Source organism: Xyrauchen texanus, chromosome 32 (genome assembly GCF_025860055.1).
Source record: "Xyrauchen texanus isolate HMW12.3.18 chromosome 32, RBS_HiC_50CHRs, whole genome shotgun sequence".
Lineage (NCBI taxonomy): Eukaryota > Metazoa > Chordata > Actinopteri > Cypriniformes > Catostomidae > Xyrauchen > Xyrauchen texanus.
This window is the reverse complement of record NC_068307.1, coordinates 97,501-110,000: the sequence shown is the minus strand read 5'-3', so window position 1 is coordinate 110,000 and position 12,500 is coordinate 97,501. Positions and strand designations below refer to the sequence as shown.

Sequence of the window (12,500 nt, the reverse complement as noted above, 5' to 3'; positions counted from 1 at the left end):
ACTTACACACACATGTCCTGAGTTGCACTTTAATTTTGTCACTTTATAACTGGCTGCTACCTCAATAACTGCTATGTGCATAGAACACTATCTCATAGTATGTTATGTTTACATTTGGCATTTTTAGAAACTGTCATCTTTTTGCACTACTGTGTACTGGTTGGCGCTGCACTGTCCCTTACTGTGTATCACTGTCTCTCAATGTGTCTCACTGTCTCTCTATGTGTCTATTAGTAATTTTTGTACTGTCCCGTAATATTTGCACACGTTTGCACGTGCACTTTATATAGGTATGTTATTTAGTCTGTGTAGTCTCATGTGGTCCTGTGTTTGTCCTATGTTGTTTTATGTAGCACATGGTCCTGGAGGAACATCTCGTTTCGCTGTGTACGGTACTAACTGTATATGGTTGAAACGACAATAAAAACCACTTGACTTGACTGAACTAGATAACTCGACACCTCATCTTGCGCTTCCCTCTTGCTTGTGAAATGGGCGGGGTATGTGACGTTGGCACCGCAGCAGCGTATTAAGGACGGGTATTTGGGAAACACAGTTATTGGCCCGATGGTGGGAGTGCAGATCGAGTTTGTTCCGAGGCTATTGACCCCGGCTGTCCAGTAGATAGCCTTGGCTCGCACTGACGCACTGAGTGAAAAAGCGGCTATAGTGAAGTATGGAGTTTTGTTTGATGAGTCGAGTCTGTACGGGCACTTCTAGTTTCCATATCATTTATTTTCCTTTGTTTGTGGGTAGCAGGATGTCAGTAATCACAGCAGATTCACTTCTGCTAACAGTTGCCAGCAATTTGTGTATGTGTGAGTGGAGCGGTTTCTCTCAGATCAGATCGACACCAACGTCCTCAGGTGTAACTGTGTGGGTTAGAGGAGGAGAAAGACTGTGAGAGATATACTAGATTTTGTGAGAACAGGTTTGTGTGTGTGTGTGTGTGTGTGTGTGTGTGTGTGTGTGTGTGTGTGTGTGTGTGTGTGTGTGTGGCGTGTGACAGTCCGTGACGCAAGAGCACACACACTCTGGAGGACAGCTCAAAAACTCCTCAGAGATGACCTTTGACTGCCTCATTTGAATTCATCTTGAATCACGATGCAGGAAACAGAAGAGATTCATTTCAGTTCCTGCAGGCGTCACCCATGCTTAAAAACTACATGTGACATTTTTGTGAATCAGTTACTGCAGGGATTTAAATGTTTTAGGAAATGTTAATTGTGATGTATATTCTTCCTGCCTTGGCATTTTTAAAATACCTCAGAACAAAAATTATGTAACAAAAAATTTAACAAACACACACACACACACACACACACACACACACACACACACACACACACACACACACACACACACACACACTCACACTCACACACACACACACACATATGGTTTATGGACATATGTTTAAATGATGCATCTTTTATATTCTATAATGCTTATTGGAGAACTGGGGTGACAATATAATGCATGGTATAAACTTTTATTTTGAACAAAGAGGGGTAAATATGTATTTAAAACAAAAAAGGAAATGGTTGTGCAACAGAATTACTCATAGAGTCCCTGTAAAGAAGACGGTTTTACAAAGATAAAGTTTAGCATTAGTTTAACAAACAGGGTACACCGAGGTGAAGAGGATGGGGCTGAACCGGGGCAGGTGCCTTGCGAATTGAATCACATAGCCGATTTGGATGGTCCTGGCCAGCTACCGCTATGGGTTGGAAAGCGCTAGCCACACGTCCAACCTCCGGGCGAGGGGGCACTAAGGGGACGATCGCGGCTGACGCGTACCTTACAACGACATGTCGAGGAGCATTGCTTCGACCCGAGGTGGCTGCGCTGAGGAGAACCTCAAAGCACATACCTTGCTCCACGTACCCGGCATAGGGCGCGTTAGCAACTGAGGAGGAGGGCCTCTTAGGCCGCCCTCAAGACTCGTCACAACCGGCTGGCCTTGATTGTAGTTGTGGCGTGGCCAGGTGTGCGTGTGTGCGAAGGCTGGCGCATTCGCATGGCTTGGTGTCTGGTGGCCGTGAGAACTGCTGCCGTAAACACCGATTATGTGACCCAAGGAGTGAGGAAACTGCTATTTCCGCAGCCCATTCGGGGTGTGGTGGACACAAAACAAAAGGAAAATAAGGATTTACCTTCCAGCCCTCCACCGGAGGATGGAGTGATCTGGTTACCAGCTCCGTAGTGGACATCTCTCTCTCTCTCTGGGTCACCCATTTCAGGGGTGCTTAGGAGTCTTCCGGGTCCTCGTGCCAGGCCGTGAGGCAAACCTGGAAGTCGGTTTTGAGCAGCAAAAGTTGTCCTCCATGACGTCAGTTTGTCAAGGCCGTGAAGGTCTGCCCCAGCAGGTAGTAGCGCAGGGTAAGAACAACCTACTTAATCGCAAGACACTCCTTCTTAATGGTACTGTACTTTGTCTCCCTGAATGAGAGCTTGCAACTAATAAACAGTACTGTCCGTTCCTCCCCTCTAACCTCCTGTGAGAGCACCACCCCCAGCCCCATGCATCCATCTGCAAAATAAAGAGGAGAGAGTAGTCAGGAGCATGTAAAAGTGGCCTCCCACAAAGTGCAGACTTTACCTTAAGGAAAGCCTGTCAGCACGACTCTGTCCACTAGATCAGATCAGGGGCCCCTTTTTAGTAAATGTCAGTCAGCGGGCTTGTGACATCAGAATAACTATACAAAAACCTCCGGTAGTAGCCAGCCAGCCCCAAAAACTGCCTTACCTCCTTTTTGTCTTGGGTGTTAGGCAGGCTGCGATTGTTGAGGATTTGTTAACCTGTGGACGCACCTGCCTGTGACCCAAGTGGAACCCCAGATACCTAACTTTGGGTTGGCCATGAGTCCCGCCTGTTGCAGCGCTCTCAGGTCAGCCCTCAGATGTTGCATATGCCGCCACAAGTCATTACTATAAATGATAATATCGTCTAGATATACAGCAGCATATGCCGTATGCTGTCTGAGGATCTTGTCCATGAGGTGCTGAAACATAGCCAGGGCTCTGAACAAACCGAATGGGAGTGTCACAAATTGGTATAATCTGATTGGTGTGGAAAATGCTATTTTTTCTCTGGATATTGGAGTGAAAGGGATCTGCCAATAACTCTTTGTTAAGTCCATCGAGTAAAATTTAGCCGCACCCAACTGATCGAGTGACTCATCAATTCACGCCATTGGATAAGCATCAAATTTGGACACCGTGTTCACTTTCCGTTAGTCAACACAGAACCGGACCGAGCCATCACTCTTCGGAACCACAACTACCGGGCTGGCCCAATCGCTGTGTGACACTTCTATTACTCCCATTTCAAGCATTGCTTCTAATTCTTCCTGAACAAGCTTTTTCTTATTTCAGGAAGACGATAGGGGTAGCTACATGGTAGATTTGACGTGTACCTCCCCTATCCATTTGCCTAATCTCATAATCGAGATATCCTACTCAAAGCTTGACCTCAAAGCTTCCTTGCCACTTGGCGAGTAATTTGGAGCTCGCACTGGGCAGCAAACCAAGCACTATATCTCCCTGTATGAAATCGTTTAGCTGAGTGCCCCTGAATGTTGACATTCTTGGACTTGGAGCAAATTCTCTTGTGTTTCCTGCCCGTTACCTGAAAGTGTGGAGTTTTGCTCTAAGGTCAAGAACGTATTGAATTTGGTTTTTCTATTCGAAGGTCCTTCCTCCCAAGCTTTCCTTATGACATCGAGCATGTAGCATGGCCAACACCCATACAGTAGCTCGATTGGGGAAAACCCTGTGGAGGCTCGTACTACAAACAACAGTGGTTTGAGCCATTTATCCCAATTTTAGAATCTTCATGTACAAACTTACGAAACGTAAGTTTTTCAAGGTCTTCTTAAATCGTTCGACCAACCTGTCAGTTTGTGGGTGATAAACGCTGGTGCAAATTGATTTAAAGACTAATAATTTGTGCAGTTCACGTAGTGTATGTGACATGATTGTTCTGCCTTGGTCGGTGAGGATTTCCTTTGGAATACCCACTCGAGAGATAATTTTGAAGAGTGCCTCTGCAATACTATGTGCTGAGATGTTGCGTAGAGGCACTTCTTCTGGATATCATGTTGCATAGTCCACCAGAACCAATACAAAGCGATGGCCATGTGCATTCCACTCTAATGGCTCGATGAGGTCTATGACAATTCTCTCAAAGGGCACCTCGATCAATGGCAGAGGGTACAATGGCGCTTTAGGGTGGCAGGTGGATTCACCAACTGACATTCACGGCACTCCATACACCATTTGCATACTTCGCTGTGAATGTCCGACAAAAGAAATTGGCCATTATACGGTTTAAAGTTTTTCGTGACCTAAGTGGCCAACCATTGGTTTATACTGTAGTGAGCTGCCTGGAAGAGGGTTTCCTGAGGACTCTTTGGTACTGATAGCTAAGTTGTATTTTCTTTGGTCTGAGTGTCCAAAACTATCCCACTCTTTTGCTGCAAGCCCCCAGATATCAAGCAAAAAACGTCAGGCCCCTCAAGCACCTGCGGGCCCAGCTCGCCCTCCCCCTCCTCCTGTGAGAGCTCTTCGACCTCTGCCACAACGCCAGGGCTCACACCCTCCTCCATCTGCTCGAGGTGAACCAAAAACAACTGATACCAGCTCTCAGTGATATGTGTTGAGTCCCCGCTATGATAACAGTAACTTTCTCAAATGTTTACAAAACAAGCGGGAACCCAGTGTGCCTGTATCTTTCTCTATTGCTGTTCGATTACATCATAGAAAGTCTAAGGCCTTCAAAAGCCGTACAGCAAACCCATCTAATCTGGTGCCTATTACACGCCAAACTAAGATTGCTGTGGGGACAAAAACTGTTAAGTTAGCACTTTTAAACATCCGCTCACTTAAAAATAAATCACTTCTAGTCAATGACTTAATAAGCACATACAACCTGGATTTTATGTTTCTAAATGAAACTTGGCTAGAAGACAGCTGTATGGCAACAGTCCTTAATGAAACATCCCCTCCTAAATTTACTTATTTGAGTGTCTGCAGAGAAGGTAGGAGAGGTGGGGGTTTAGCTGCTCTTTTTAAAGATGTCTATCCATGTAAGCAAATATCATTTGGGAATTACCCGTCTTTCGAATATCTGGGTAGTGTGTTAAAAGGTGCTCCACGCATTTTACTTATCATTATTTACAGGCCTCCAAAATACTCTCCAGCCTTCGCTGAGGACTTTACAGAACTGTTATCAACAATTACCTCAGAGTTTGACTGTTTTGCCATTGCTGGAGATTTTAACATTCACATAGATAATGCAGAAACCAATATGACAAAAGAAATCATAACTGTTTTAAAAACTTTTGATCTGACTCAGCATGTACATGGACCCACACACAATCATGGACACACTCTAGATTTACTTATCAGTAAGGGTCTAAACATTTCATTGATTGTTATTAAGGATGTAGCACTGTCTGATCATTTCTGTGTTTTCTTTGATATATTGATCTCTCCTGCCATTGAAGCTAGATCTGTGTCTGTCAAGAAGAGATGCTTAAATGAGAACACTAGTGTACTATTTATGAAGGCTATATCTTTAACACCAAGTATATCTGCTGACTCTTGATTTTCTCCTTGATTCTTTTAACTCAAAGGTTAAGTGATATTGCTCCTTTGAAAGTCAGGAAGAAGAGTGGCAGACAAAAAGCACCTTGGAGAAACTCAACAACAGTGCAAAATATGAAAAGACAATGCAGAAAAGCAGAGCGCATGTGGTGGAAGACAAAACTTGTAGTCCATTATAACATCTACAAAGACAGCATCCATGCTTTTATTATGGAACTAGGCAAAGCTAGGCAGACTTTCTTCTCGAATATTATAAACAGCAACTTAAACAACACACGCACTCTTTTTGTGACTGTAGAGAGACTGACAAACCCCCCAAGCCAGATTCCCAGTGAAATGCTCTCAGACACCAAGTGCAGTGAGTTTGCTTCTTTCTTCTCTGAGAAAATCAATAATATCAGAAAGGTGATCAGCACATCAACTACGTCTGATTTCAAAGAAATTGATGGCAAAATTTTGGAAGAAACCGTACAGCACCTTAAAACATCAACCTGCGCGCTTGATGCACTTCCCACATCTTTTTTCAAAAGTGTGTTCAACTGTTTAGAAGCAGATCTCCTAGAAGTGATAAACTCTTCACTTCTCTCTGGGAGTTTTCCAAACTCCCTGAAAACTGCCGTTGTCAAGACCATATTAAGCAACTATAGACCAATCTCAAATCTTCCTTTCATAGGCAAGATCATTGAAAAAGTTGTCTTCAAACAGCTGAACAAATTCTTGAACTCAAATGGATACTTTGACAATTTTCAATCTGGTTTCCGATCGCATCACAGCAAAGAGACAGCGCTCATAAAGATAATAAACGATATTCGCTTAAATACTGATACAGGCAAATTATCAGTACTGGTACTACTCGACCTCAGTGCTGCATTTGACACTGTTGATCACAACATACTTCTTGACAGGCTGGAAAACTGGGTGGGGCTTTCTGGGATGGTCCTAAAATGGTTCAGGTCATACTTAGAAGGGAGAGGTTATTATGTGAGTATAGGAGACCATAAGTCTGATGCGGAGTCCCTCAAGGCTCAATTCTTGCGCCACTCCTGTTCAACCTGTATATGCTCCCAATGAGCCAAATAATGAGAAAGAACCAAATTACTTACCACAGCTATGCAGACGACACACAGATCTACTTAGCCCTATCACCTAACAATTACAGCCCCACTGACTCTCTGTGCCAATGCATTGATGAATTTAACAGTTGGATGTGCCAAAACTCGCTTCAGTTAAACAAAGACAAAACTGAAGTCATTGTGTTTGGAAACAAAGATGAAGTTCTCAAGGTGAATGCATACCTTGACGCTAGTGGTCAAACAACTAAAAATGAAGTCAGGAATCTTGGTGTGTCTCTAGAGTCAGACCTCAGTTTCAGTAGTCATGTCAAAGCAATAACTAAATCAGCATACTATCATCTGAAAAATATTTCAAGAATTAGATGCTTTGTTTCCAGTCAAGACCTGGAGAAACTTGTGCATGCTTTCATCACCAGCAGGGTGGATTATTGTAATGGACTCCTCACTGGCCTTCCCAAAAAGACCATAAGACTGTTGCGGCTCATACAGAACGCTGCTGCCAGGACTCTGAGCAGAACCAGAAAATATGAACATATCACACCAGTCCTCAGGTCTTTACACTGGCTCCCAGTTACATTTAGGATTGATTTTAAAGTATTATTACTGGTATATAAATCACTCAATGGGCTAGGACCTCAATATATTGCAGATATGCTCACTGAATATAAACCCAACAGATCACTCAGATCATTAGGATCACATCAGCTAGAAATACCAAGTGTTCACTCTAAGCAAGGAGAGTCTGCTTTTAGCTATTATGCCAGCCGCAGCTGGAACCAGCTTCCAGAAGAGATCAGATGTGCTCCTACAGTAGTCTCATTCAAATCCAGACTCTGGATCTGTTTAGCTGTGCATTTACTGAATGAGCACTGTGCCACTGTGTGTCCGACTGTTTGTACTGGATTTTATTGTATTTTATTCTAAACTGTTTCAAGTATTCTTATTTTTTTATTCTTGTTTTAATCTCTTCTATGTAAAGCACTTTGAATTACCATTGTGTATGAAATGTGCTATATAAATAAACTTGCCTTGCCTTGCCATCACTCGATACAACCGCTCTTTAATAATAGAAAAATATGGATAAGTTAGTATATCATTAGGCTGGAGCTGTGGCATGGTACACTGGGGGAGGGAGAGAGAGAGAGAGGAGTGAGAGACGAGAGAGAACAAAAAGACACTGATTTGCTGCCTACAATGTCCACGTCGCCACGAGCTGTTGTGTCCCGGAGCTATTGTGCAAAGGCAAATAGGCGGCCATGCCTCCCGAAACTCAGCGATCTGAAGTGCTGGTGACTCTGCACGGGGCTATGACCAACCTGTTGCTGGATGACTTTCCTCAGATGTTAGTAATCAAGAAGGCTGGTGGCGAGGAGTTGTTGTATTGCTTGCTGTGCCTTCCTGGAAAGTAAGGGCACTAAGCGGCTACCCACTGGTCGGGAGGCCAACTACATACCTCAGTGGTCTTCTTGAATTGATCGAGGAAGGCCTCCAGATCATCGTTTTGAGCCATCTTCATCAGGGATGCTGGCGAGGGACTAAAAAATTTCATCCAGCAGTGTAGACTCCATAACGGGTTTTCGGCACCACTGTAATAAATTCTAAGTTTGTGTGCAAAGGAGGAGCCAGGAGACAACAAAACACGTTCAAGGTCAGTCACTTTAATTGCTGGTTCTTGATGACATAAAAAAAAGTCTTGAAAATAAAAAACATGAAATATCAAAACACTCACTTTCTGGTCGCTCTTGCCCTCACACTGATGCTCTTCGGTGCCTTATCAGGTCTCCCTCCACCATCACTATAATGAGAGACGGGTGTTAGAGTAATCACAACCCAGGTGACGAGCCTTACTTCTCTCCATCTCTTGCAGACAGACACATGACCACGCCCCCATGCCACACCTGGTTGTTAAACTAATGCTCAGTTTTATCTTTAAAGTGAATATGTGAATGAGTTTAAAGCACTTTTTGTGTTTAAGATACAGCTAAAACTTAATGAAATGCATTATTGTGTTTTTGTAACATACCCTGTTTGTTAAACTAATGCTAAACTTTATCTTTGTAAAACCGTCTTCTTTACAGAGACTCTGTGAGTAATTCTGTTGCACAACCATTTCCTTTTTTATTTTAAATACACATTTACCCATCTTTGTTCAAAAGTTTATACCATGCATTATTTTGTCACCCTAGTTTTCCACTAAGCATTATAGAATATTAAAGACGCATCATTTAAACATATGTCCATAAAGCACATGGAGGATGTTGGTGTTCATAAACACTTCCTCTGGGTGGCATGAGTGACAACTGCGGTCATAAAAACATGGTGTCACATGGTGCATTATGTTTATTACTCACACCGCTCAGCTTGACCTCAGAAGAGAACATCATTTAATAAAATCCTTCAGAAAAGAGTTGTGCACCATGAACCAAACCAACCAGCTCCGAGGAGAATCACAACATCACAAACTTTGTTTTGAGTCCAAAAAGTACCCAGAATCCCATAAAGCATTGCGAATGATGTAACTGAACAAAAACGATGGGAATATATAAAACTGTAGATTTTAGGTTGCTGATTAGAAGTATACAATATATTTGTTATTATATTTAGTATCCAGTATTATTAGTTTAAGGGTGAAGAGACACTGATTACGTCATTCACGGTGCCTCATGAGAGCTCGCGTTCACTTCAAGACACGTTTCTCGGGATTCGGTGGCCGCGGTTCTCTGATTGGTGGATTTTTCTCTGCTGCACCATGGGTAATGAAGTTGTTTTACCATGAATTCCTCTATAAAAATGATTTTTAAACAATAAAGTTGAGATAACGCAGACGGATGTCTTCAACAGAAGCATATACATCGATGAACACCCTTGGAGCTCACAGTTGGTCTTTCTTTAAAGAGAAATTCTTCTGTGGGATAAAGAATGTGATGCGCTCTATTGTCTCATACATCTCTCAGTCATTCAGTGTTTCTGTGAGAGCTGGTGTGAAGAATAAGAGGGTTAGTAACTTTAGGACAGAGAGAAGATATCGGCTCTAAATGAACCTTTAAATGTCAGACAGGTCTAATCACACACATCACGACCGATCTGCATGAAACACTTGTGCTGCTTTTGATTCCTTTCATTGTTTCTCATTTGATTTGACATTTGACAGAATTGTCTTTTTTTGTTGTTGAGTGAACTGATTCTTTCAATGGGTTCATATTTATTACAGGGAATGGTATTTAAATGGGAATTACCTGGTGATCATTATATCGTGCAGCATCATCTTGCCATTGGCTTTAATGAAGCAGCTCGGTGAGTCGTCAAAAACATCTTATTCTTACGTTTAATTACAAAATAATTAAAGACACTTCTGCTAATGGCTGTCTGTTTAACTGAATGCATCTGAGACATAATAATTATAATTAATGTGTGTGTGTGTGTCTATGTGTGTGTGTGTGTGTGTGTGTGTATGTGTGTTTGTGTGTGTGTGTGTCTGTATGTTTGTTTCTGTGTGTGTGTGTGTGTGTGTGTGTGTGTGTGTGTTCGTGTCTGTGTGTGTGTGTTTCAGGGTACCTGGGCTACACCAGCGGTTTCTCTCTCAGTTGTATGGTCTTCTTCTTAATAGCGGTATGTTTTTCACTCTTCACTCACAAAAGGAGCTCTGTGCTCTTTTTTGATAATGTGTGTACCACAGCCCATTCGGGGTGTGGCGGACACAAAACAAAATGAAACAAAGGATATACCTTCCGGCCCTCCACTGGAGGAAGGAGTGATCTGATTACCAGCTCCATAGCGGACATCTCTCTCCATGGGTCATCCATCTCAAGGGCGCTTAGGAGTCTTCCAGGTCCTCATGCCAGGCCGTGAGGCGAACCTGGAAATCGGTTTTGAGCAGCAAAAATTGCTCTCCATGACCCTGTCAGTTTGTCGTGCACTTCTTGGAAGAAACAGCGTGGCTGTTAGTTGCGAACCCAGTAACCAATCATCTAGCCGCGGGGGCCCAGGGGAGGACGGAGGGTTCCAGTCCAGGCAACTCCTGGCGGTCCAGGCAAGCATGGTGGTCAGCTCTGCATCAGCCTCAGACTGGGCGGGCACACCTGAAGGTGGCAGCCCAGACGAGTCCTCGGTGTCTGACATCGCCAGTGCGCTCTCCGATGTAGCAATCGAGAACCCATCCTGGTCATGAGCCCCGAAAGAGACGTTAAGCTGGCCATGAGGCAAGCTGGTCTCATCTTGGAACTCAATGGGGGCAAATGAGCGTGTTGGTGATAGGGAGGTTCGCAGGGACTGCACCCATTGAACTCCACAAATCTCCTCCAGCGCCAGCCAGGCCGGCCACGTAATTGTGGGTAGAGGCTGCAGGGTGGGGGGTGGCTGAAGTGGCTGTCCCCTGGAAGAAGGAAAGCCTTGACAGCAACGTTGCCATGGTCATGTCCTCGCAATGAGGACACAAACCATCCACGAACGCTGCCTCAGTGTGACTGTGGCCCAGACACGGGAGGCTGCGCCCATGGCCGTTGGAAGCGAGAGATAACGACCGCATCCAGCAATCACACAAAGACGGAATGGCATCTTTAAAATGACACTCACATCAATGTGTTGCACTAATAGAGGAAAATAATAGAGTGAGAGAAGAGGAACCACAATACTGTACAATCTGTGCTGATACTGCTGCCTTAGGTCCATACAATTGAGATGAAACCTCTTCATCATCCTTCCAGAGGAAGAGCAGGAACAACTAGAAATTTAGAGGCATTTTATGAAAACAGAAGGAAAAAGGTCTTTATTGTGTTTTTTATGATAAATGTGTTATTTCAATCATAGGGTTGCAAATCTATAGCTGAAAATTTTCTGAATTTAATAGAGAACACATCGATAGTTTTGATGTATTTAGGGTTAATAAATGCATCATCGGGATATATATGTTGCTGCAAACTTGAGTGTCTGTTTCATCTGCTGCGAATCGCTTTGAGAGCACCGACTATAGTTTGGAGAAATCGTCATGCTTAAAGGGGAAATTTCTTGATCTTTTGAAATAGAAATGTTCAATAAACTGTCAAAATACTGTAAGTTTCAGAACACAAATTTTTCTTGTCCAGTCCAACAATATTTTTTAAGTAAATCTGAAAAAACGGATCGTTTTGAAAAATCCAGACAAATGAATAAACATTTATGTCAGTAAAGACGCACTCATTGGTTGAGTCAATGTTGCTGAATTGTCTGTGAGATGCTCAAACAAACAGAACAATGTTTGGAAAGGGTCACAGTGTTTAAGTTCTTCAGAGGAATCATTTTACTGATGAGTTTTAATGTGACTTAATAAGTATTTCAACTTAAAAATATGATATCCTAACCTTTAAGAACAGCACAGATGAGAGTGGCGCATTTCAGGACTGGTTGTTTTATGAATTTGTCACAATGTCATGCAGCTGCTGAAAGAGACAGTTATTGAAGAATATAGCCATTAAAAACAATATTTGTCATGACAGCAATCCTGCATCCCAAGAGTAAGTGCAGCTATGTGTCGTTACTCATTCCGCTGTTTTGGAATTGTACACAATAATGAGTAATGTTTAATAATTGTGAGATCAGAGCAACCTGTGCAAACATCTGTCGTCTCCTTCCAGGTGATCTATAAGAAGTTCCAGGTGCCGTGTCCATTCGTTGAGTTTGCCCATAACAGGACGGTGGTGGGTTTTAACACAAGTGTGGCGGCAGGGGGAGTGCAGATGACCCCTGAAGATGACCCTGCCTGCACCCCCCGCCTGTTTAACCTCAACTCACAGGTGTGTCATTGAATCGCTCCATTCATCATAGAAACACTCAAATCAAATT

The 12,500-nt window shown here is 43.1% G+C and overlaps 1 protein-coding gene across 6 annotated transcripts in view; it reads left to right on the top strand.

Annotated features, from left to right (window-relative positions):
- LOC127626074 (sodium-coupled neutral amino acid transporter 3-like) overlaps nucleotides 1-12,500 on the top strand; it is a 67,242-nt gene that overhangs the window by 36,846 nt on the left and 17,896 nt on the right. For all 6 annotated transcript variants that reach the window (XM_052101624.1, XM_052101625.1, XM_052101623.1 and 3 more), the window contains 3 exons: nucleotides 9,895-9,977; nucleotides 10,234-10,292; nucleotides 12,293-12,451. In XM_052101624.1, the coding sequence (XP_051957584.1) occupies nucleotides 9,895-9,977; nucleotides 10,234-10,292; nucleotides 12,293-12,451 (301 nt within the window). The remainder of the gene's footprint in view (nucleotides 1-9,894; nucleotides 9,978-10,233; nucleotides 10,293-12,292; nucleotides 12,452-12,500) is intronic.